Here is a 26,244-nt window from a genome sequence, read left to right as displayed (position 1 = left end):
GTTTTGTTTGTTCTTTCTCTAGTTCCTTTAGGTGTGAGATTAGATTGTTTATTTGAGATTTTTCTTGTTTCTTGAGGTAGGGTTGTATTGCTACAAACTTCCCTCTTAGCATTGCTTTTGCTGCATCCCATAGGTTTTGGATTGTCGTGTTTTTGTTGTCATTTGTTTCTAGGTATTTTTTGATTTCCTCCTTGACTTCTTCAGTGATCTCTTTGTTATTTAGTAATGTATTGTTTAGCCTCCATGTGTTTGTGTTTTTTATGTTTTTTTCCGTGTAATTTATTTCTAATCTCATAGTGTTGTGGTTGGAAAAGATGCTTAATATGATTTCAATTTTCTTAAATTTACTGAGGCTTGATTTGTGACCCAAGATGTGATCTGTCCTGGAGAATGTTCCATGTGCGCTTGAGAAGAAAGTGTAATCTGCTGTTTTTGGATGGAATATCCCATAAATATCAATTAAATCTATCTGGTCTGTTGTGTCATTTAAAGCTTATGTTTCCTTATTAACTTTATGTCTGGATGATCTGTCCATTGGTGTACGTGAGGTGTTAAAGTCTCCCACTATTATTGTGTTACTGTCAGTTTCCTCTTCTATAGCTGTTAGCATTTGCCTTATGTATTGAGGTGCTCCTCTGTTGGGTGCATAAATATTTATAATTGTTATATCTTCTTCTTAGATTGATCCCTTGATCATTATGTAGTGTCCTTCCTTGTCTCTTGTAACATTCTTTATTTTAAAGTCTATTTTATCTGATTTGAGTATTGCTACTCCAGCTTTCTTTTGGTTTCCATTTGCATGGAATATCTTTTTCCATCCCTTCACTTTCAGTCTATATGTGTCCCTAGGTCTGAAGTGGGTCTCTTGTAGACAGCATATATATGGGTCTTGTTTTTAAATCCATTCAGCAAGCCTGTGTCTTTTGCTTGGAGCATTTAACCCATTCACATTTAAGGTAATTTTCAGTATGTATGTTCCTATTACCAATTTCTTTAATTGTTTTGGGTTTGTTTTTGTAGGTCCTTTTCTTCTCTTGCGTTTACCACTTAGAGAAGTTCCTTTACATTTGTTGTAGAGCTGGCTTCGTGGTACTGAATTCTATTAGCTTTTGCTTGTCTGTAAAGCTTTTGATTTCTGTCAAATCTCAATGAGATCCTTGCTGGGTAGAGTAATCTTGGTTGTAGTTTCTTCCCTTTTATCACTTTAAATATATCGTGCCACTCCCTTCTGGCTTGTAGAGTTTCTGCTGAGAAATCAGCTGTTAACCTTATGGTAGTTCCCTTTTATGCTATTTGTCGTTTTTCCCTTGTTGCTTTTAATAATTTTTCTTTGTCTTTAATTTTTGTCAATTTGATTACTGTGTGTCTCGGCATGTTTTTCTTTGCGCTTATCCTGCCTGGGACTCTCTGTGCTTCTTGGACTTAGGTAGCTATTTCCTTTCCCACGTTAGGGAATTTTTTGACTATAATTTCTTCAAATATTTTTTCCGTTCCTTTCTCTCTCTTCTCCTTCCGGGACCCCTATAATGTGAATGTTGGTGCATTTAATGTTGTCCCAGAGGTCTCTTAGTCTGTCTTCATTTCTTTTCATTCTTTTTTCTTTATTCTGTTCTGCAGCAGTGAATTCCACCATTCTGTCTTCCAGGTCACTTATCCGTTCTTCTGCCTCAGTTATTCTGCTATTGATTCCTTCTAGTGTATTTTTCATTTCAGTTATTCTATTGTTCATCTCTATTTGTTGGTTCTTTAATTCTTCTTAGGTCTTTGTTAAACGTTTCTTGCCTCTTCTCGATCTTTGCCTCCATTCTTTTTCTGAGGTCCTGGATCATCTTTACTCTCATTATTCTGAATTCTTTTTCTGGAAGGTTGCCTATCTCCACTTCATTTAGTTGTTTTTCTGGGGTTTTATCTTGTTCCTTTATCTGGTACATAGTCCTCTGCCTTTTCATTTTGTCTGTCTTTCTGTGAATGTGGTTTTTGTTCAACAGGCTGCAGGATTGTAGTTCTTCTTGCTTCTGCCCAGAGACCATTTTAAATTTACTCGTAGTCACATTAGAAAAGGAGAAAGAAATTGGAGGAATTAATTTTAGTAATCTATTTTATTTACCCAATATATCCAAAAATTAACAATTCAACATATAATCGTTATAAGAACTCTATTGACGTGGATATCTTACATTCTTTTTTTCATGTTCAGTTTCTGAAATCTGTGTATCTCACACGTATGGTGCATCTCAGTTTGGACCAGCCACGTTCTTGTTGCCATATGTGGCCAGTGGCTGCCTCAGGGAATAGTACAGACCTGGGCAGGTTTATGAACAGTCAGTGTGAGAGCCTGGAAGGCCACCTCTGAACATGCTTGCCAGTTCTGCTGCACAGCAATGCTTTTGAGTAACTTCAGGTGCGTTAGGAAAGCTGATTAAGTCTAACACCTGAGGACACACTGTGTGCCATCGGGTTGGGGTGGACACATCCCAGTGTTCTCTGCCCTGTGAGGGGTTTGGAGGCCAGCAGTGGGAAGTGGGAGGTAAATGCAGTGGAGAATGGACAGTGGCCATTCGGGGGCAACCATGGAAAGAAGGGGCATTTTAAGAGCAATGGAGAGGACACGAATTTAGGTGTGAGAAGTAAGCTTGTGTCACCTGCCAGACCGCCACCATGTGCGTTCTTGGCCTAACTCACTGGCCCCCCCTTAGTGCAGCCCCTCACCGTCCACGTCCTGCTCTGCCCGCTCCCGGCCCACCACCATGACGCTACCCACGTAGAGGATGGAGGCCGCCACGCCAGGCCTAGCTCTGTCCTCACGCCCCTGTCTTTGTGGTCCCACAGGAGCTGGATGGCCTCTTGGAAATCAACCGCATGACCCACAGGCTGCTGAGCAGGTACCTGACTCTGGACAGCTTTGATGCCATGTTCCGGGAGGCCAACCACAATGTGTCAGCGCCCTACGGGAGAATCACCCTCCACGTCTTCTGGGAGCTCAACTACGACTTCCTGCCCAACTACTGCTACAATGGCTCCACCAACCGGTGAGCATGCTACCTCACAGATGGCTCTGGATGCCCCTTCCAATGGGCATCGAAATAGGATGGTCTCAGGGCCCATATTTTCCTGTGTCCAGGATACTCAGGCCCTCCTGGTCTCCTCCATTTGCAAGTGCAGCCCTGGGCCAGCCCTTGGGTGTGTGGTCATGGCTTTCATGTGCAGACTGAGTGCGGGGCCAGGGTTCCTATCCAGGGCACTCCCTTGGGGCTCAGGGCCAAATCTGTGGTACATGTGGACGGCAGCTGCTGGGTCTGTACCACCTCCATACTTTTAATGCCTACTGACATTGGAATGTGCTGGGTGACTCTACTTTTCATGCTTCCATTCTGGGATGTCGGGCCATGTGAGGGTCTGCCAGTTAGCTGCCCTCCACGCACCTACCATTTTACTATGTTGAACAAAACAAAGTGGCCCGCTGGAAGGGTGGCATGGCTGCTGGCTTCAGGGTCATGTGGTCCAGTCTTGGGGTACAGCCAAGGTCCTGGGATGGCTCTGTGTCACCTCCACACTCTGGCAACTGCCTGCCTGAGGCCTGTCCTCTCTGTGCTGAGCTTCACTCCTGCTGTGTCAGTACATGCCAGAGAGGAAACGTGTGTGTGTGCTTGTGAGTGTGAGAAATGGGGGTGAGTATGAGTGAGGGTGTGTGTGAGAGACCGTGTGTATGTGAGCGTTATGACTTTTATAACTTTTTATTTTTTATAAATTATTTTTTTATTTTATTTTTTATAAATTTTTTAATTTATTTTTGGCCGTGTTGGGTCTTTGTTGCTGTGCACGGGCTTTCTCTAGTTGCGGTGGCTTCTCTTGTTGCAGAGCACAGGCTCTAGGCACGCAGGCTTCAGTAGTTGTGGCTCGTGGGCTCTAGAGCACAGGCTCAGTAGTTGTGGTGCACAGCTTTAATTGCTCCGCAGCATGTGGGATCTTCCTAGACCAGGGATCAAACCTGTGTCCCCTGCATTGGCAGGCGGATTCTTAACCACTGTGCCACCAGGGAAGTCCTAGGACCACCTTTTAAAAGTAAATGTCTTTTGCTTTTCCTTTGCTTCACTACTGCATCTGAACATCCTACCATGTGTTGGCTTGATCACTACTGTCTTTCAGGCCTAGATTTTTGTGTCTTGATCCAGGGGTGCTGAGCTTCGACCCCGAGGGCAGAAGGGAGGCCCTCCTGTGGGAGGCATTGCTATTGCCATTGTCTGTTTGGGACCCCAGGGTTGGTTTCCTTGTGGGAAATACAGGCCTGTTGCTGGTACATGGAGGTGTGCCATTAGGCCCATCAGCCCAGCCCCATGCAGCAGCAGAGGGCACATGGCCATGGCCACAGAACCACAGGTGAAGGAGCCCTGGTTGGCCTTCTTGGGTCAGGGGGCCCTGGGCCTGGCTGGGCACAATCCACCGGAACCAAACTTTAGAGACTACTCATCCCTGTAAACTCCCTTCTAAGTGCCCAGGTTCTTGAAACAGGTATTTTTCAAGTTGTTTTAGAGTTGGAATTAACTGAAAAAATATTTTTATAGCATAAGTAATGCATCATAATTGTAGAAAAGCTAGAAATCGTGTGTATGTGTGTGTATGTGTGTATATATATACATATATATATATATATATATATATATATGGAATAGGTATATGGGGAAAATAATTAAATCCCTAGAGATTTCCCTTATAAAATGTCTATCTTCTAGAGTTTTTGCCATATGGTCGAATATACATGTGTATTTTTTGTTTTGCAGAAATGGATGTTGTTAGGCATACTGTTAAGTACACATTCTTTTTTCACATCATATGTCATGAAGAGGGGCATTCTGTGTGTACATACGTGCTTGTCGTGTTTCTGAAAATCTAAGTCATGGCCAACGTTTGCAAGTTTTTCTGTGCTTTGGTCGGTCTGTTTGGAACTTTTAGAATTAATTTCTGTTATGTCCCTTAAATCATTTTGCCTAGTGCTTAGAACTGGCATCTCTAAAGGTGAAATGCAGCTGAACCCCATTATTGGCAAGTTGAGAAAATATGTTCCGGTGGGGGAGGGCATTGGGCAGGGCTATGGAGGTGGTAGAATCAGGCAACACAAGGAGCTGTGATTTTCTTGTGTTATTTTAGGTTGCATTTTTGATTATCTAGCATTTTGTTGCCCTTTAAGGGATTCCCAGAGATCGTGCAAAAGGAACAGTTGAAGATGCTCCCTGGGCCCCCGGCCCCCTTTGTGCCAGCTGCACTGCGTGTGTACAGCATCTGCTTGTTCTGGTCATCTTGGTGACAGCCCGGTGGGTCGAGGGCTCAAAAACAACAGGAGCCCTGTGGAAGGACTGCAAGGCGGGTGGGAGGGGGCTGAAATCTACATGGTGATGAAAACTCAGCACATGCTGTAAACCTTTCTGTTGAATCACTGTGTTTTCTGAAAGATGCTCCAGGCATGATGAGTCATGAGTGTGCAGTTAGGGAAGGAGGTCTATTTCGAGGCCCTGCCTGCCAAGCTGTGTCCACGTGGGTGCCCTTCCCTGATCGGGGCCGATGCTAGGGAACAACCCGCCATCCTAGGCTACCTGTCCTACTGGCAGCAGGAGTCTTGTCAGAGACGAGGTTGCCAGGACTCAGGTCAGGAAGTTGGTGCCGTGTGGCCCAGCAACCTTAGCAGGAGTGGAACACCTCCAGGCTGTGTCACTTGCATGGCCTGACAGACACTATGGCATCAGGTGTATAAACTGACGAGAGGCACCTCTGCCCTGGGTCCCCTTAGCCCGTCCAGCACGAGGTCCACCCTGAAGGGCAGCAAGCAGATGGCTGCCCTCGCCTGGTAGTGCGTGCTCCCTGCTGCCCACGCGGCGCTGGTAGGTGGCTTTGCCTCCAACGGGCTGTGCGATTGATTGCACGGGAACCCAGTTTCCCATGCATTGGAGCTGTGACCTTGGGCATGTGTGCTGACAGGGGCCAGCGTGAAGTGACCTCAGTCTCCTTGGGCCCAGAAACCTGAGGTGCAATTCAGAGGGAGCCCTGGCTGCACGAGATGCAGTCTTCACCAGAGCAGCAGCGCTGGAGGCCTCCACCTCTTGCTAGCATTGGCAAAAGCCATTACTCCTGACTCCTGTATTTTTAACAGGTCTTTCAGTGGAACCCTTAGAGCTTCATTATCTGGAAAAGACATTTTAAAATAGCGTTTCGTATGTCCACGATGCATGTGGAAACCTGAGAAGACAGACAAAATTATGCCACCCAGTATCTTAATTCCATGCCTGAGGGTTTTCTGAGAGCTGCTTGTGGGGAAACCAGAACTCCGTTTGTTGCTTGGCGTATCTACTTATTTTGCTGCTTATTTCCGATTAATGATTTATGCCTGGTGACTCTGGGAGGTCGCATGGGGTGGCCTGTGACTTAAATTTAACCTGTACAGCTACTAATTGTGACAGCGCGATAGCCCTCGAAGTAAGCCAGCAGTTGGGATCAGAGTCGGGCCTTTTTGGCAGGAAGACCACTGAGGAAGGTGTGTCCTCAGTGCAATGTACCACAAGGTTGTCCCATCACTAGCCATCCGTCCCTTGGTTAGGGTGGTGGCTGCCAAGTTTCTCCACTGGTGTGTTTCCATTTTTCTGTTTGAAATTTATAAGTAACATATAGGGAGATAATCTGAGACTTTACAAACGGTTCCTTGGGGCTTCCCTGGTGGCACAGTGGTTGAGAGTCCACCTGCCGATGCAGGGGACATGGGTTCGTGCCCGGTCCGGAAAGATCCCACATGCCGCAGAGTGGCTGGGCCCGTGAGCCATGGTCACTGAGCCTGCGCGTCTGGAGCCTGTGCTCCGCAATGGGAGAGGCCACAACAGTGAGAGGCCTGTGTACCGCAAAAAAAAAAAAAAAAAAAAAAAAAAGGGATAACGACAGAACCCAGCCACTCAGCAATGTGATGTTTCCATGTAAATGTGATCAGCTCCACAGGCCGCTGTCCTCTCCTCAGATGCAAACATTTGTTTCATGCACAAGTGGTGTTTTGACAGTTACATCCTTTTTTATTAAAGTGCAATATGTGTTAATCAAGTTTTTTGAATTTAATAATTAGCAAATCCATGAATTTTATCATGCTTCTTTGTAAAAAGTTTTATATGTTTAAATGAACGCTTCTGATTTGAAAGTGTGAGTCGATTTTGACATTTCTGCTTTAAGATCCAAGCATTTGAGTTTTAGTGGCTCCTAATCTGTTATGAAGCCATAGTCTCGTGGCTCTGCAAGTGTGTTTACAGACTCATCTTCCGTCAGTTTGTACCCAGTGACCTGAGTGACCGCATCACTGTCCGAATCTGCCTTCCCACTCCTGTCCCTGCCACCATTGCTGTGTCCAGAGGCCCAGCAAGGCCCAAGTGCCTGCATCATCTCTTTTCAAAAGACTGAATGAAATAGTCCTGGTGCCAAGTTTGGAGACTCTTTTTATGTGCTAGAAGGGCCTCCGGTGTCCTCACTCTGTTCCTGAACTTCAGATACATTTATCATACTTCAGAGTATTTATAGCTCATTCCTAGTATGGGTTTTGATTTCCCAGAATTTTCCTATGTGATGATTAATTGGGAGGAAGATTTAATTGATGAGTAATGGAAAAGTTCTGAATTTTAAGGAACTACCATTAAATTTTTGGTTTTCTTTCTTTTTTTTAAATCTTTCTTGTTTAGATTTGTTCGGACAGTATTACCATTTTCTCAAGAATTTCAAAGAGATAAACAGCCAAATGCACAACCCCAGTATTTGCATGGATCAAAGGTAAGTTCTTTTGTGTTTGTATTACGATTTTTAAGTTCATAGCGAAGCGTATTTTGAAGTTTAATTTGAATGTCTAGTTTCAATAATTTGAATGTATCATGCCACATATAAAATGTTATTGTTTCCTTCAGTTAGCACCCTTCTGAAAAGTAACGTAGTGCTGGGACAGCTTCTGGCCATGTGGTGGTGTCAGCTATGAGACTGTTGGAAGATTTAAAGGTGTAAAAATATCAAGCCAGAAAAGTTTGTGGAAGAGGCTTGTGGGTGGGGGCCACATCTGTGATGGAGGGGCAGGGTGGCCTGTCCAGCTGTGACACCTTAAAGGGAGGAGCTGAGGTGGGAAGGGGCATGCGGAAAACAGCTGACATCCAGGAACCACAGGACACCCACCATCCCATGAGATGAGGCAGGTTTCCCGGCTGACATGGCTGGATGTGCAGCAGCAAGGGCATTGCTAAAGGTTAGTGTTGTCAGTATTTAAAGTACTCTTACAATTTAATAAGAAAAAGACAAGCGGGGGCTTCCCTGGTGGCGCAGTGGTTGAGAGTCCGCCTGCCGATGCAGGGGACACAGGTTCGTGCCCCGGTCCGGGAGGATCCCACATGCCGTGGAGTGGCTGGGCCCGTGAGCCATGGCCGCTGAGCCTGCGCGTCCAGAGCCTGTGCTCCTCAACGGGAGAGGCCACAACAGTGAGAGGCCCGCATACCGCAAAACAAACAAACAAACAAAAAAGACAAGCATTCTGTGCTAAAAAGGAGGCAGGTACATCTGCGTCTGCAAAGTAGGTGCCCATCTCGGAAAAAAAAAAGATTAGATCGTTCTTTTTAAAGCGACCAGCTGTGACTGAACTTAAACTTATGGATTTCAGCCTCTTTGAGAAATTGTTCATGTCATTTTTATTCTTAAAACCTAAACCAGTATTTTTTTGTTAGATCATTTGGACTCCTAACAGAAGTCTAACAAAAGTTTGCGTGAGAAACACTGATGCTGACTATTCATCTCATATGATACTTTTTTGAGGATCAAAGAAAGGCAGAATGCCAGAACATTGTGCTGTCAGAGTTGAGCCACCCTGTTCCTTGTGAGCATTCAGACGTGTCAGCTGCACTTCAGTGTGCTGCTCTGCGGTTAGGGTGTTCGTACCTATGAGAGTATGGAATACACAGGAATCCAATTCAAAAATCCAATCCATGCTTTTGTTAGGAGTGATGAGTGAGGGCTAGTGTCTTATGGTAATAAAATCGACTTAGATGAGTGCCCATTTGTGGCGTTACCTTTTTGGTTCCTGGTAGTATCACCATTCCGAGTGAACACTCTCTTGAGTGCATCACTGATGTTCTCTTTCCTATAAGATAAGTAAGGTTGTCCCTACTTCACAGTTGAAGATGCACAGTGTTGAGGGCATTAGAGAACCCAGGGCACATGACTAGTGAGTCTGGAGCCCTCGTCCACTGGTTTCCAGGCGAGGCCCCAGTCTCTGCATCAGGCGTGGTCAGCAGTGTTTCTTGACTTGAGCTGTGAGGCTCCCCTCCTCTGAGTCTATGTGTTTTATAGTGTAGGATTTGTAATTTTGCCCTCTCCAGAGGTAGTTCCTCCTCACCTTCCTCTGAGTAGGTATGTTGCTCCGGTTGTGTTGTCCCTGGGATGTGCCATCTTTGGGGTGAGTGAGGTCTCCAGGAAGCCAGACACTCATCGGCAGGGCCGGGGACTAGGTGTCATTGAGCCCCAGGCCCCAAGCAAGTGAGGGTGGCTTTGGGAGTGAATTTTCCCACTTGTAACATGAGGCCATTTAATTTCACTAATGATTTTCATGTTTTTCAAGCATTAGAACTTATTATCAAGCAAAAACCTCACCCAGAATCCCAGCATTTTTTTGGGGGGGGGCTGTGTTGGGTCTTTGTTGCTGTGTGCGGGCTTTCTCTAGTTACAGTGAGCGGGGGCTACTCTTTGTTGTGGTGCGTGGGCTTCTCATTGTGGTGGCTTCTCTTGTTGCAGAGCATGGGCTCTAGGCACGGGGGCTTCAGTTGTTGTGGCTTGCGGGCTCTAGAGTGCAGGCTCAGTAGTTGTGGTACATAGGCTTAGTTGCTTCGCAGCATGTGGGATCTTCCCGGACCAGGGATCAAACCCGTGGGCAGGCAGATTCTTAACCACTGTGCCACCAGTGAAGTCCCAGAATCCCAGCATTTAAAGCACAGTTTAGGGACACTGCTTTGGGAAAGCAAGTGTTCTCTTGCTACAAGTAATAAGCCCTTCCTTCTCTGGATTAAAAAATAATAATAAAGCACAGTTGGTGCTTTGAGGAGGGATGGCAGGGGGCAGGTTGTGTCTGAGCCCACAATGAAGATATGGTCTTTCCAAGTCTGATAGGGTTGTAGGGATGAATGTGAGACAGGCATTTGGCAGTGTTTCCACCTTGGTGAATCTTGCATTTGATCATTGGTTTGGACTCAGACTTTCTGTGTTGATGGTCCCAGGACCACCTGCACATTTGGTGATTCTCCAGAAGGATTCATTCACAGCTGCAGTTTATTACAGCTAAAGGACACAAAGCAGGATCAGCAAGGGGGAAAGATGCATCTGGTGGTTATGGAAGCAGGTGTGGGCTTCCAGTGGTCCCTCATGGGGGTCGCATGGGATGTACAGGGTGATCCTGCCCAGGAAAGAGAAGCTCACAGGAACACCCGGGTCCAGGGCTAGGGGCATAGACACAGCCACCTGTATGACTGGCCCAAGTTACTGCAACCTCAGAATCCCCAGAAGGAAAGGAGGGGCTTGCCATAAATCACTATTTGTACAAACAACCTAGACAAGCTCGTACAGCATGGTTAAGTGTCCCAAGTGTAGAAAACAACTGTATCAATCGGCAACATAGGCAACATTTCAAGGGCTGAGTTCCCAGGAGTTGCAAGCAGGCCTCCTGAGGATATTCATTCAGAGCTGAGCAACTAGACTTCTGCCAGTTCTTCAGAATCCTTGCTGTCCTGATGTGGTTCTCTGTGTACATAGAGGAAATATTTAGGACAATTATAAAAAGGGAAGGGGGAAGGTTATAGGGACCTAAAGGCAGGTGAGAGTGGTACATTTCACTCAAAGTAGTAACATGTTGATAACAGTAGGTTGTGATAACTTACATAACGTATAATGTAAGACCGGGAACATCACTGAAAGGCCTGTGCAAAGAGATACTTTCAAAAATACCACAGTTAAATCACAACAGAATTCTAAAAAATGTTTAAATGACCCACAGGAAGACAGGAAGAATGAAACAGAGACTAACTTAAAAACCACGATTACATTACATGTAAATGTATTAAATGTAAGTGGTCTAAAGACAGTTAAAAAGGCAGAGGGATTGACAGAGTGGATTAAAAAATATGACTGTATAAGAAACTCACTTCAAGTCGATGATGTATGTAGGTTAAATGTAAAAGGATGGAAAAAGATGTATCACACAAACAATCAGAAGAAAGCAGAGTGACTGAGTATAGGATAAAGCAGATTTCAGAGCAAAGAATATTACCAGGGACAAAGAGGGAGGGACATTACATAATGATAAAAAAGTCAAGCCACCAAGAAAATATAGCAATCCTAAATGTTTATGCACCCAACAACAGAGTTTCAAAATACTTGAAGCAAAAACTGACATAAGTGAAAGGAGAAATGAACAACTCCACAGTTGTAGTTGGGGAAGTCAACATTCCTTTCACTTGGTAATCGAAAGAATAAGTACACAGAAAATCAGCAACAAAAAAGAATGAACGCCATCAACCAATAGGATGTTATTGATGTGTGTAGAACACTTCATCCAACAACAGCAGAACATACATTCTTTTCAAGTACCCATGGAGCATTCTCCAAGATAGATCATACCCTGGGCCATAAAACAACATCAACAAAATTCAAAGAACTGATATATTATAGAGTGTGTTATCTGACCACAGTGATCTCAAGCTAGAAATCAGTAACAAAGAGATGACAAGAAAATCAGAAATTAACACATTTCAAATGATCCTTAGGGCAAGGGGAAGTCTCAAGGGAAAGTTTTTAAAAAGACATTGACCTAAATGAAATGCAAATATATCAAAATTTACGGGGTGCAGCTAAAGAAGTGCTGAGAGGGAAACACGTAGCACTGAATGCTTACATTGGGAGTCTCCCTGATAGGTGTGCAGACGTCTGTGTCCTTAGACAAGCTTGGAGGTCCCGTCTGACAAGAAACCACCCTGACTACCTTTCTCGCCTGCCCCCCCTGCAGGGGCTGCTGTCCCCCACTCCCTGCATACCCCACTGCCTCATCAGAGTCTATCCTTGGTGTCTCCCTCAGGAGACTGGGAGCAGTAACATGGGGGCAGCAGTGAGGCCCTGAGATACATTCATTTCTCATTCCAGAACCTCAGAATGTCTTCTGTAGGACTGGCAGTTTAATAAATGTTGAAGAACCAAATGGTTTTGTATTCTTCCTTCTGTTTTAGCAAGCTTGGTTTTTATGTCTTTAAGTTGGAAACATAGATTATACCAATAAAGGGCAGTCCAACAGGTTCTCTGGATGCCTCCACCTGACGGCACTGTGTGCTAATGCACTTTACGTATGGATTCTTCATCTTCACCTGTGCGTGGGGCTACGTTGAAAACCCTGGCAACTTCCATCAAGCGCTGGCCTTCTCTGTCCCCAGGCTTTGAACCTGGCCTACTCAAGCATCTACGGCAGCTACCGGAACTTTGTGGGGCCTCCACACTTCCAGGTCATCTGCCGGCTGCTTGGCTACCAGGGCATCGCAGTGGTCATGGAAGAGCTGCTGAAGGTGGTCAAGAGCCTGGTATGTTTCCCTCGGTGGGCTTCCTTCCCGGGGTGGGGGGTGGTGGTGGTGGGAAGGATTCTGCACACAATTCCTGTGTGGGGAGGGGCTTTCCATTCCATCTCTCACCTCAGTCTCCACGCGTGAGATTTCCCCTCCAGCCAAAGTCCTGGGTCGTTACCGTGCATTTGACTAACAGACTTCTTTTCAGAAGTGCCCGTCACACCCACAGCCTGCGTGGTGGTGTGGCTGGTGGCTGACACAGCCCATCTCTCACAGCTGCAAGGCACAATCCTACAGTACGTGAAGACGCTGATGGAGGTGATGCCCAAGGTCTGCCGGCTGCCGCGGCACGAGTACGGCTCCCCTGGTGAGCACAGCGTCTCCCTGGGGTGCACAGGGAGGGACAGTGTCAGCCATAGGCCCCAGTAAGGGAAATCAAGTCGGAAATTACTGATAAGGATCAGATCTGCCTTCCCCGGGTGGGAGGAGGTGGGGAGCCCAACCAGAGCCTGATTGTTTCCAGCAGAAAAAACCAGCCAGGCTTTCAACCAGGAGCACGTGTGCAGGAGGGTGTATAGGAGTTGCCGTTTGGGGTGGGAATGCTGGGTGGGGAGTGAGGGCTGTGAACCCTGTGCACCTTGGCTCTCCTACAACACCAGGATCTTGAAGATCGCTGACCAGGGAGGGGCAGGGAGCTCCACTGCCAGGTCCAACTGCCCAGAGGCCTCAGAGGCAGCCCCATGCAGGGGTGCTGCTTCCCCTGACAGCGCAGCCCGTGTGTCTTTCTGCCTGGAAGCCTCCCTCTAATTGAGAGCCTGTCTCATTGGCTAGCTGGCCGTAGGGCCCTCGGGCAGATGTGCCCTTTGGGGTGCCAGACAGACCTGCATGGCCTGACCAGAGCGGATTTGCGGCTCTCCATGTGAACAGCCTTCGTGACCTCAGAAAGCATCGTTCGTGATAAAATTGGACTACAGGAACCCTTATCTCTTAACAAAACTGCCTTTTGTCTCATATTCGTTACTACTTGCTTTTTTTTTTTTTGCGGTACGAGGGCCTCTCACTGTTTTGGCCTCTCCCGTTGCGGAGCACAGGCTCCGCGGCTATGGCTCACGGGCCCAGCCGCTCCGCGGCATGTGGGATCTTCCCAGACCGGGGCATGAACCCGCGTCCCCTGCATCGGCAGGCGGACTCTCAACCACTGCGCCACCAGGGAAGCCCCGTTACTACTTTCTTAAAAGCTGGACAACTATCTTATTAAGTGACTTAGGCCCACACGTGGGTCACCCATGAGAGACTGTTCTCATGGGTAGTCGGCTGGTGTGGCTGAGCCCCCAGATGTCGCTGGCACTGCCCAGGGCTATTGGTGTTTAAGGAGACAGTGAGATGACCCATTTGGCCCCTGGGAAGGGACATAACCGTTGGTCTGGCCTGGCTTCGGAGGATCTCAGAAAACAGATGAGTAACATTGGGATAATAAAACTGTTGCTCAGATCCTGACTAGAGGTGGATATTTTAAAGGTGGATATTTTAAATGTCAAATACAAGCCATTTAGGCCAAATCCAAAGCTGGTCTGGGGCAGAGCTGTGGACTTCAGGGCTGCTCTCTGAACGTCCTCGCCCAGCTGGCCTGGCACCACCATGTGGATAGTGCCATGCTGCTGGGAGCACCCCTGCTCTCTCGTGCCCGTTTTGGGGCGGACCGCAGAGAGGAAAGGATGGCCTCTCAGGCAGGCAAGGCTGTGGGGTCCGTGCCGAACGGCATTCAGGGCCTGACCTCTCGGAATGAGGGGTTTGACGTCATTTACGTTTCTGAGTTTGTTCTCCTAAGGGTTGTTGTGGCTGTTCTAGGTCTTCTGCGAGACTATAAATTCTGGAGTCAGCTTGGGGATTTTTGACTGTATCAGCATTGAATGGATAGATTGAGTTCTTTCCAGACTATGCCTTGTGCCTTTTCCTGCCTTATTACAACATCCAGGGCCTCCAGGACAGTGGTGAAATGTGTGTCTTGCTCTGGAGCTCTGGGAGAAGGTGTGGAGATTCACCACTGAGTGTGACACTAGCTAGCTACAGGGTTTTTGTAGATGTCCTTTATCAGGCTAAGTACATTCCCTTCTGTGCCTGTGAAGGGATGCTGAATTTTACCAAATACCTTTCCTACCTCTGCTGGAGATGACAGTGTGGTCTTTCTCATTTATTGCGACGTGATGCCTCCTCTGAAGATATAGGCAGACCTTGGAGATATTGCAGGTTTGGTTCCAGATAACCGCAATCAAGTGAATATTGCCATAGAGCAAGCCACATGAATTTTTTTAATTTCCTGGTGCATATAAAGTTATGTTTACGCTGTACTGTAGTCTATTAAGTGTGCAATGACACCATGCCTTATGAAACATACATATCTTAATTAAAAACACTTCATTGCTAAAAAATGCTAACCATCGTCTGAGCCTTTAGCAAGTTGTGATCTTTTTGCAATAGTAACATCAAAGATCACTGATCCCAGATCACTGTAACAACTACAATAATAATGAAAAAGTTCAAATATTTCAAGAATTACCAAAATGTGACACAGAGACATGAAGTGAGGAGACGCTGTTGGGAAAACGGCACCTATAGACTTGCTTGATGCAGGGCTGCCACAGATCTCCAATTTGTAAAAAACAGTATCTGCGAAGCACAGTAAAACAAGCCATGCCTGGACAGGGTTGGCAGAGAAAGAGGCATTGGAGCTGAGGCCCAGCACTCAGGTGGTGGACAAACCACCAGTGCAGGGAAGGTGCTGGGGTCAGGAGACGTGCGGCCATGTCCCTGTGGGCACGATGGCAGTGGGAGAATGCTCAGTGCTTCCGGCTGTGAACCCCAGGCTGCTCCCTGTGGGGCTCCCTCCCCTCCAGCCACCCCCAGCCCCACACTCATTCTGTGCCACCACAGGCATCCTGGAGTTCTTCCACCACCAGTTAAAGGACATTGTTGAGTATGCAGAGCTGAAGACGGTGTGCTTCCAGAACCTACGGGAGGTAGGCAACGCCATCCTCTTCTGCCTGCTCATAGAGCAGAGCCTGGTGAGTGCCCCGCCCCGCCCTGCGTCCCGCCAAGCCCCCTCCCCACGGGTGATAGATCAGGCCGAGCTTTAGACGCTTGATTCAGTGGGGTTATTTAGTGGCGGAAGGGGAGCAAGTATCGTAAAGCACCCATCTTTTCTCATGACTGTTTAGACTTTAATTTGAATTTGTTCCCTACAACTGGAAAACAGAAATGCAATGCAGTTCATCATTTAAGAATGTTTTGTTATATAGTATTTGTTGCATCTAAATTAACATATGTGATATACGCATAAGGTAAAAGCACTGCTGCCTAGGGGAACTGTGTATGATGGAAAGTTCCACAGCTGAGGCTGTGGAGCCCTCAAAGTGTGGCTCCGTGTGAAGAACTGATTTTTAAATTTTGCTGAAATTTTTTTTACATTTAAATAGTTGCATGTGCCCCATGCCTACTGCAGTGGACAGCATAATAAAGCAAACACCAGGAGCCCACCACCACTAGGAAAGCACACATGGGACACTCACTTTCTCCACTGATTGCCTCCTGGTGGTGTCATTTAGCCTCTCCCTCTGTCCCCTGTAGACCACGTCACCTGACAGTTCTGCACTGAGAGCGTTCGTGAGTGTAGCACGGACTCTTGGTGGCCTCACTCTGCCTTTCCCTCAGGACTAGAGAGCCGGCTGTCTTCCCTGGTGCTGGCCTCTTCCCGTCCTGTTAAATGCTCCGTTTGTATCTTTTGTCCATTTTACTACAATTTGTGTATCTTCTGTATGTTACACTTAAATGCAAATACCTCCCCGTTTTTGGCTTGTCTTTCCACTCTAACAGTGGTGATGTTTGGTAAACTGATACTCTTAATTTGAGTGTAGTCTCTCTGTTTTGTTTTTTTTTTCCTAATGGTTAGCACTTTTTGTATCTCTTCAAAGAAGTCCTTTCCTACCTAGGGGTCATAAAAATATTCTTTCATATTTTCTTCTAAAGGTTTTGGGTGTTGCTTCTCTTTAGTTTATAATCCTTCTGGAGTTGGTTTTTGTGTGTAGTGAGATGTGGATGAGGTTCTTTTTTCCTCTGTGGGGTAACCAGTTGTCCCTCCTCCAGTGGCCGAAGGAAGAGTCCTTTCTTTGCTGGTCAGCAGTGTCACTCTGTCATCCTTCAGCTTTTTGTGGATGTGCTGGTCTGTTTCTTGGCTTTCTTCCTCATTCCACTGGTCTGTGTGTCTGTCTGTGGCTTCTAAAACATCTTGCTCATGGTGGCTGTAACTTAAGTCTTGACACCTGACAGGACATGCTCCTAACCTTTTTCTTCTTCAAGCACATGCTCCCTCTTTGTGGATCTTTGCTCTGCTCTGAAAGTATTAGAATCGGCTTGCCAAATGCATTGAAAAAGCATATTGGCATTTGGATGGGAATTGTTTTACATTTCTGGCTCCGTCTGGGGAGCTCCTCTGTTACTTCTTAAAGCAGTCTCTTGTCTCCGGGGCCCTGGCAGCTTGGCAGAGGCAAGGTTGTGTTTTGCAGTGACTGGGGCTGGGGTGCCCGTACACTGTGCAGGGCGTGGCAGTCAGACTGCCAGGCCTGTAGGGGCTGAGCCACTGGACTGGCCCTCTTACACCCAGGTACACAAAAGAGAAAATATGTTGGCTCTCATGTCAGGGAGCCCAAGGTTGGGTACAGAGTACAGCCTCCGGTCAGGACCCGCATCTTCTGGCTTCCCCTCTGCTACTCTGCTCCCTGGAGACCCTTTCCATGTGGTGCCAGAGATGGGCAACTCCCAGCCCCTCACTGTCCCACTAGCTGTGACTCAGCCCAGCACACCTCCCCTGCAGCAGGAATCGTGGTGCAGGGCCGGCGGGCGGCTCCCTGAAGAGCTGGTGTCCAGGGCAGCCTCACTCTAGGAACAGCTGAGAGAGAACTGAATCTTTTATCTTTCACATGTATTTCCATGTGAATTTTTAACAAACAGATAAGTTAGGGAAAATTCCTTTAAATAGTAATCACTCATCATGAATTTTAAAGATTTAATATAGGAAAATTCCCTTCATGAGTGACTTGTCCTGAAACACACACATAAAGGGAACACTTGGACATTTGTTGGCTTCTGGAAGGAGTGTGATCCTGTGTTAGAAACTTAGGGAAAGAGAAATCTGGAACTGATGTGATCCTTCCCTGCCCAGACCCTTCAGTAATTCCTATTGTCTATACCTGGACACCAGTGCAGCCCTTCTGAGGCGTCCAGCACTCTCAAAGCACCACACCCCCGCCCTTCCCAGACGTCCAGCACTCTGGATTGCCCCCTGCAGTTCTGGAGGACCAACCTCAGCAGTGGCTGGACCTTCCAGGTCTCAGGAGCCAGGTGAGTGCTGGGCCTCGGCACCCAGGTGACACAGATCCCCAGTGTCTCTTCCCTTCTGAGACCAGGGCCTGGGTCTCAAGTTTACACCCTGTACTGGGCTCCCTTGAGTGACAATCACAGTGCTGGGCATCTAGGAAGGACATTAAGTCAGTTATCTTAAAGCAAACTTTGGCTTATGAGTGGACGGATGTTTCTGAAACAATAGATAAAAAGGTCATCTACAACTCAGTTGAGTGCCATTTTCTTTTCACTGCAGATTCCATGGCCCATGAGTGGCCCCTGGACATGGTGGCTCTGCCTGCAGGAATCTCTGTCCCCACCCCCTCCTGCCCTCTGTGCACCGTCACCCTTTGCTTCCTCCTTCCCCCCTCACCTGTCAGAGCACCTTATGGCAGTGGCAAGAAGCCGCACACCTTGTGTTGGGCAAATCTGCTCCCAGGCCCTGCCCCAGACTGGAATTTTGTGGTCTTGTGTTTGTCCTTTTGGAAATAAGGGCTGGTGTTTTCCAGTACCAGGGTGGGACTCTGTAAGGTGAAAGATGCATTTTCTCACTCCATCTCATCAAACCCAGATTCCAGACACTGATCTCTCCTTGGTGGTTGTTTTGGTGTCTCCAAGGAAAGTGGTAATGACCTGTGTTTGGCATTTGTGTGGACTCCCATTAATATAAATGGAGATGTTAAGTGTAGATGTGTTCTTGAAATTGTCACATTAGAAAAGTGGGGTAACCGTCACCCAGCTGCAGGGGGCACTGAGCCTGTGGTGAGGCCCCCAGGGTATTGGTGGCCCCAGCTGGCACCAAGATTTGGTTCAGTAACCAACAATGTTGATCCTACTCTGAACCTCTGCATTGGATAGATATGTCTACCTTTCTGAAGAAGCGTTTTTTGTTTTGTTCTTTAAATTCTGCTCTTTAAGCCCAACCTGAAATTTTTGGTGATATAGTTCTTCTTAGCTTATATGTGTATGTGTGTGTTTACTGAACTTTTTGTTTCAGAATAGTTTTAGATTGCTTGTTTTTTGGGGTTTTTAAAAATAAATTTACTTATTTATTTTTGGCTGCATTGGGTCTCCATTGCTGCGCGTGGGCTTTATCTAGTTGCAGGGAGCGGGGGCTACTCTTCATTGCGGTGCACGGGCTCTAGAGCACAGGCTCAGTAGTTGTGGCTTGTGGGCTCTAGAGCGCAGGCTCAGTAGTTGTGGTGCACAGACTTGATTGCTCCGCAGCATGGGGGATCTTCCTGGACCAGGGCTCGAACCTGTGTCCCCTGCATTGGCAGGCAGATTCTCAACCACTGTGCCACCAGGGAAGCCCTGCTTGTTTGTTTTTAATACTGGATTTTATAGCCATTCTGCCTCTTTCTCTGGCTTGGTTTGGGTGCAGAAATTTGAGTTCATTGTCAGTGACACCTGGAAGCTGTACTGATAGCCAAGTGGTCCCTCTAAAAGTGGTGTTGCCAGCAGGCAGCTGCTTTTACCACCTATAGAGCCCTCCATCTGTGTGGCTCTGCCCCAGCCGTTCCACCCAGCAGCCCTCTTCCCTCATCAAAGTTTCCCATCCCCCATCCATTGACCCAGCCACTTTCTTGCAGTTAGTCACCTTACAGGTGCCCTCCAACCCTCTCTTGGTGCAGATGGGCTGATCGCCCGTCTCCACTTGGCTTTTTTCACTTGACAGTAAATATATTTTGGAGATCACTCCACATCAGTAAGTGGTGACGTTCCTCAGCCTCTCTTAGCTGCATGGCACTCCACGGACATTGCCCCCATGCTGTGTTTGCATGCTGTGCCGTCGCCGTCTGACGCCTTCCTTCTTTAAGCGTGTCCTCTTTCGGCCACCACGCCTTCTCCTAGTGCAGGGGGCCTGGGGACCAGGTCCTGTGTGCTCTGGCCTAGAGGGGCTCCCATCACGTATGTGCTGCGTGAAGAACTCGTATTGTTGCTGGACTTGGGCACAGGAGACGGGGTGGAGGTCAGCCTCCCTCTGGAGGGTTCTGGAGGAGCAGGGGTGGCTGATTGGCTGCTGCACCAGGCTTACGTTAGGTGACGATGGGACCCTCACTTGATGGGTACAGAAAGCCTTCTCTTTCTCCTCTTGGTCTTAGCCTTGCTTTCATCTTTGGGGAGATCCTCAGAAGGGAAACTCTCATCAGTTAGTATGTTTTGACTCTCTGATAACCATTTCTTTAACAATTTGTTTTATTAAGGTTTCAGGATGGGTGGAGCATAGGAGGCATGAGAGCCCGTTCTCGTCTTCCGCCTATTTGCCCTGCGGTGAACGCACCACGGTCTAAGGAGCTTTCCCTTGTTTACGGGCCCTCGGACTCGGGAAGGGCGCCCTGTTCTTGCCCATCTTTGGGTTCACGCTGGGCTTTTAGGAGTTCTGCAACCCCTGTGACATTGGAAGTAAACTTTCTCCCTGCATTGCATTGTTCTGGAGGTCTTGTGTAGCGTGGCGTTTTTTGGGGTTTTTTTTGCAGTACTCTCATTGTCGTGGCCTCTCCCGTTGTGGAGCACAGGCTCTGGACGCGCAGGCTCAGCGGCCATGGCTCACGGGCCTAGCCACTCCGTGGCACGTGGGATCTTCCCGGACCAGGGCACGAACCCGTGTCCCCTGCATCGGCAGGCGGACTCTCAACCACTGCGCCACCAGGGAAGCGCAGCGTGGGGTTTCATTGCCTCTTTAAAGGAGTTGGTGATCCAACAACAGGTTCACAGCGACTGCTCAGAACCTTGTTTTCGGCTCTGTGGGGAATCGCTGACGCTGCCCCTTCCTTCTGCCTTCTGCGCTGTTTACACAGGAAGCACCTCCTTCCTATCTCTGCACGGAGGGCTGCAAAACTGTAAATACGAAGGCCACGTTCAGTGCTGGGTTTACTCATGTCTCTGTTTAAATTAGTCAAAAGTAAGTAAAAATGAAAATTCAGTTCCTTAGCCACATTCCAAGTACTTAATTGCCACATGTGGCTGGTAACTACCTTAACAGCACAGCTAGGGGACATTTCCATCATCCCAGACTCCTGTTGGGCAGTGCTGTTTGCAGTGTTTAATTTACTCTAAATGCCAAAGATGTGCCTTGTTTTCAGTGCCTGATTTGTTTGTCCATTTTTGCTGTGAGATAAGCTTCGTAACACAGCCTTCTTTTTCTTTGTTCTAGTCTTTAGAAGAAGTATGTGACCTGCTGCACGCAGCCCCTTTCCAGAACATCTTACCAAGAGTCCACGTGAAAGGTGAGCCAGCCCTCTGACCAGGGCAGGGATGCATGTCTGTGTGGCCAGAGAGTTCTCTTTAGTTACAGGCCAGCTTTGTTTGAGTTTCGTGCCTGTTCAGTCATAACCTGGGGTAATTGGTAACATAATGTAGTTAAATGAGTATCAAATAACGGAAGTATTTAGGGCTGAAATGCTGTGTCTTGGATGTGCTTCAGAATAGCACGGAAGCAGAGGTGTTGGGTATCTATGAAAGAAGAGTGCCATCTCATAGATTGTTGCAGCAGATGGGCACAGAGGGTTCACTGTACTGGGCTGTTTTTGATTATATTTGGATTTTTCAGTAAGTTTTTAAAAGTGAATATTGAACAGAAAATCAATTCTCTGAGTTAAAATAGCAAATGAGCCAGTTCCATAAAAGAATTTTCAAAGAGAACCTACCTGTATAACGTTAAACATTTTTCATTTGGTTGGTTTTTGTTTGTTTTGACAAAATTAAACTTGTGCAGTTGTTATTCATACAAAGGAATAGAGTATAAAATATTTTTTTCCACTGCAGAGGGAGAGAGACTTGATGCCAAAATGAAAAGACTAGAATCAAAGTATGCCCCACTGCATCTTGTCCCTCTAATCGAAAGACTGGGAACCCCTCAGGTAATGCATGTTGGGGCTGCTGTCACTGCCGTGAGCTGGGCCCACACATTAGGCCACTAGAGGGTTTGGGGCTTGAGAGCACGGGCTCTGGGTGAGACCCAGCCCTGAAGCGTCGTGAGGGGGGACGAGCCCGCTCAGCTGCTCAGGCCCCAGTGTCTCAAGTGGGGCTCGTAACAGGACCTTGTCACAGGGTGGCCGGGAAGTCTGAATGAGCTAACACGTGGACGGGACTTAGAACATCACCTGGCACGTGAGACAGACACAGAAAACGTCGCTGTTTTTGTTGTCCGTCCCTTCACGAAGAAGGCCTTCTCATAGGTTTTTAAGAAGAGAAAGCAGGGAGGAGTTCCATGAACTTAGACCAGCTACATCAGAGTCTCTCAACCTCAGCACTGTCGCCATTTTGGACGAGATAATTCTGTGTTGTGGGGACTGTCCTATGAATTGTAGGACATTTAGCAGGATCCCTGGCCTCTACCTACTAGATGCCACTAGACCCACCCCAAGCTGTGTCAACCAAAAATGTCTCCACATATTGCCAGATGTCCTCTGGAGACAAATCACTCCCCGTTAAGAACAGCTGTACTCGAACGTTCTCAACTCTGAAATACGTTTAGTGTGGTAAGACATACGGTAATAGCTGACGTATTTATTTTGTTGGTACTTATTTCTAAAAACCCTCTTCTGCAAGCTGGGATAGTTTCCAGTGAGTCAAAAACAAAACTGGAGTACTTTAGTTTCAGCACTCTAGCCTCCTGCCATGCCCGTGACATTTTGTCCTTCCTACAGCAAATTGCAATAGCAAGAGAGGGGGACTTGCTGACGAAGGAGCGCCTCTGCTGTGGCCTGTCCATGTTTGAAGTCATCCTGACTCGGATCCGGACCTTTCTGGACGACCCCATCTGGCGTGGGCCCCTGCCCAGCAATGGGGTCATGCACGTGGATGACTGTGTCGAGTTTCACAGACTGTGGAGCGCCATGCAGTTTGTCTACTGCATTCCTGTGGGAACACACGAGTTTACAGTCGAGTAAGCACATGTGCTCGGGGCGAGGTGGGGGAGAGAACCTGGCGCCGGGCTAACACAGGGGACCACCTTCCTCTGGAAACGGACCCCCAAATTGCTGAGCTGCTATAAAGCTGCTCAAGTGGGGGCTCTTGCCTGAGGCCCAGCAAGTGCCTCAGGGCTGGGCTTCTGGAGTTCTCTGAACTCATGGAAACTTGTGCAGGTCAGGTGTACATTTTGCTAGATAGGAGGGCTGCTAGATGTGGAGGAGCCACAGTTTGCCAGAGGAAGCCCAAAGAGGTGTTTACCAGGGGCACACCTCTGCTCAGCATTCTAGGCGGGGCACACAGGTGGTTTGGTTGCTGGAACCTGATCACTCATCCTACCTACTGCTTCTTGTCCCCAGGCAGTGTTTTGGCGACGGGCTCCACTGGGCTGGCTGTATGATCATTGTGCTTCTTGGGCAGCAGCGGCGCTTTGCTGTACTGGATTTTTGCTACCATCTACTCAAAGTCCAAAAACATGATGGCAAGGATGAAATTATCAAAAACGTGGTATGTGGAAGTTTCACAAAAAAAGATACTTTCTAGTTATTGTAAGTCGTTTTTCTGGGAATGTTTCTCATGCCAGGACAACTGAAGCATTCTTTTCACTCCCCAAATGAATCTAATAGAATTAGTAAGTAAAAGAGTCTGGTACTGAAATACTAATGGTTTCATTTTCCTTCTGTTTTCAAGGTATGTAGACCTACTTCAAATTATAGAGCCTTGTAAGATCTGCAGTTTCAGATTATTGGCATACCCTTCAAGTCTTCTGGCTCCCTTCACTGTAGTTAAAGTGTGTTTGGGGCTTTTTTAAAGGTCTTTTTGTGTTTTATGGATTCTTTGTAATTGAATTCCAGAAAATACTCTGCCATTATCTTTTCAAATATTTTAGTTTTTCTTCCATTTTGGGACTTCAGTTAGATATGTGTCAGACGGACTTATCTGGTCTCCACTTAATATCTCAGTTTTCAAGGTCAGAAGTCGGGTACAGCACAATTCAGCTGGGTCCTCCATTTACAGTTTCACAAGTTTCACAAGTTTCAGTGTGTCTGTAGGGCTGTGCTCCCTTCTGGAGCCTCTGGTCATGGATCTGCTTCCAGACTCATTCAGGTGGTTGGCTCAATTCAGTTCCTTACAGTTGGAGAACTGAGGTGTCCATTTCCTTTTCCTTGGCTTTCTGGGCTGTACCCAGAGTACTGTCTTCATTTAACTAACTCACTTCAGCTCAGTCTGACCTGCTGTGCTTTTACTTTCGAAAGTCATTAGTTTATATTTAAAATGTTGATTTGCTTCTTCTTCAAATCTTGGTAGTAATTGATAATTTTATCTTCTTCATGGAATTTTTTTCCAATTTTTATTTCTTTACACATTTCATGTATCTTATATTCTTTTTTAGTTCTAGTATCTGAGGCCTCGAGGGATATCTAAAACTCTGAAATGTTCCACTGTGTTGGACTTTTTTTTCTTTTTGTCTGCATCAGGTCTTAGTTGCGGCACGCGGGATCTCACTGCGGCACACAGGCTCTTCGTTGCAGCACGCAGGTTTCTATTTGTGGCACACGGGTTTTCTCTCTCTAGTTGTGGCGCGCAGGGTCCAGAGCACGTGGGCTCTGTAATTTGAGGCATGCAGACTCTCTAGTTGAGGTGTGCGGGCTCTGTAGTAGTTGTGGCGTGCAGGCTTAGTTGTCCTGCTGCATGTGGGATCTTAGTTCCCTGACCAGGGATCAAACCAGCGTCCCCTGCATTGGAAGGCAGATTCTTTACCACTGGACCACCAGGGAAGTCCCTGTGTGTTGGATTTTATTTATTTGGCAGCTCTTGTTTGATAGGGTTTTTCCCTAGGATTTTCATTTACTGTTCATCTCCCAGAATTATTACCAACTTGGGACCACTTTAGCCTAATGAGAGGTCCAGGCTTCATGGAGGGTCTCCAGGTGTAGTCCACCTTGCTTACAGCCCAGGCTGTCTCCTCATCCCACTGCTGCTGGTGGCATCTATCCCTGAGGAAGTCCTGGCTTTTGCTTTACTTCCTGCATAGACAGAACCAGCAGTGCTTGTGTTTTTTTTAATCCGGTTCTATTATAGCATGAAGGTCTGTCAAAGCATCCTGTCCACAATAACTGGAAATATTTAAAACTTGTGTTATTACTAGTTTACTGGTCTTTCCCCATTGTCCATATTATCTTCATCTTTACATTCCTGGCTTTTAGGAGGTGTCCTATAGGTTCTTAATACCTGTTTGTTGAATAAATAGGTCTTTAAGTTTCACAAATGAATCTACAGTTAGTAGCATGAAACCAACAGAGAAATGTTGCAAAATATATTCATCGGTCCAATAGTTACATTAATGAGATGGTATGTGTCAGTAGTTTGCTATAATTTTTCTGAGAAAATATGAAAATCCTGACATTTTGACACATGAAGAATAAATGTGTAACTGTTATTAGTAAAACATCCTAATTTTAACTGTTGTATGTAGCCTTTGAAGAAGATGGTGGAGAGAATTCGCAAGTTCCAGATTCTGAATGATGAGATTATCACTATCTTGGACAAGTACTTGAAGTCCGGCGATGGAGAGAGCACGCCTGTGGAACACGTTCGCTGCTTTCAGCCACCTATCCACCAGTCTCTGGCCAGCAGCTGAGGGCATGTGTATCACCTGTTTTTGAAGAGTCCCAGTACTGACTGCATTTAAGAACTATAAGGGCATGTTTTTCTTTCCATAAACTAGTTAGATTTTTAGGAACTATTTTTCAGTATCTCTGTGCCTGTTAAAGGGGGTGTTTTCAATCTAAAAGCTTAATTTTATAAAGTTGACTTATTTTTCTACACTAAAATTGTATATACTTTTGGTAATTGGGAAGTCAGAGGATTTGGCTGCTGAGGGTTGCCATCATGTCCTTACAAAATTATTTTCCATTTTTCTATGGAATGTTCCAACAGCTATGTTATGAAGTGCTGCTGAGTTCATCCATTTATCCTTTAACAAAGGATCCGTAACATTTAGGGAAAGACTTGTGAACTTAAGCAAGAACCTTAATTACCAGCTAATTGTGATAAAACCCATTACCAATTAGAATTAAACTTAATGATTATTTAGCTTTTGTTTAGGGATTTTTCCAGTTTTTTTTATGAAAACCTTTTCTAAGTCATTTGTTTCTTTCCCCTTTTTGTGTCAGTGTTTCAGAAAATAGTGAGCTTGATTTCTCTGCTTCTGCTAAATCCAGTTGTGACAAAATCTAATTTGTCAGGTATGATTTAAAGGTTACAGAAATAAAACTAATGAAACCTGTTTGTGTTCATTTACTGTGACCCTCCCTATGAGCCCTGGCTTGGGCAAGGTACCTCTCTC

At 46.5% G+C, this 26,244-nt stretch overlaps 1 protein-coding gene across 4 annotated transcripts in view; it reads left to right on the top strand.

Annotated features, from left to right (window-relative positions):
- Positions 1-26,184, top strand: part of CYFIP1 (cytoplasmic FMR1 interacting protein 1) — a 94,166-nt gene extending 67,982 nt beyond the window's left edge. For all 4 annotated transcript variants that reach the window (XM_029225406.1, XM_029225404.1, XM_029225405.1 and 1 more), the window contains 10 exons: positions 2,830-3,029; positions 7,701-7,788; positions 12,462-12,605; positions 12,864-12,954; positions 15,519-15,649; positions 21,139-21,211; positions 21,750-21,844; positions 22,634-22,872; positions 23,255-23,402; positions 25,372-26,184. In XM_029225406.1, coding sequence (XP_029081239.1) covers positions 2,830-3,029; positions 7,701-7,788; positions 12,462-12,605; positions 12,864-12,954; positions 15,519-15,649; positions 21,139-21,211; positions 21,750-21,844; positions 22,634-22,872; positions 23,255-23,402; positions 25,372-25,536 — 1,374 coding nt within the window. In that variant the 3' untranslated portion in view covers positions 25,537-26,184. The remainder of the gene's footprint in view (positions 1-2,829; positions 3,030-7,700; positions 7,789-12,461; positions 12,606-12,863; positions 12,955-15,518; positions 15,650-21,138; positions 21,212-21,749; positions 21,845-22,633; positions 22,873-23,254; positions 23,403-25,371) is intronic.
- The last annotated feature ends 60 nt before the right edge of the window (positions 26,185-26,244 follow it).

Source organism: Monodon monoceros, unplaced genomic scaffold (genome assembly GCF_005190385.1).
Source record: "Monodon monoceros isolate NGI ecotype Baffin Bay Population unplaced genomic scaffold, NGI_Narwhal_1 Super_Scaffold_16, whole genome shotgun sequence".
NCBI classification, from domain to species: domain Eukaryota; kingdom Metazoa; phylum Chordata; class Mammalia; order Artiodactyla; family Monodontidae; genus Monodon; species Monodon monoceros.
Note: the sequence above shows the minus strand (reverse complement) of the source record. Positions and strands in the feature narration are given on the sequence as shown.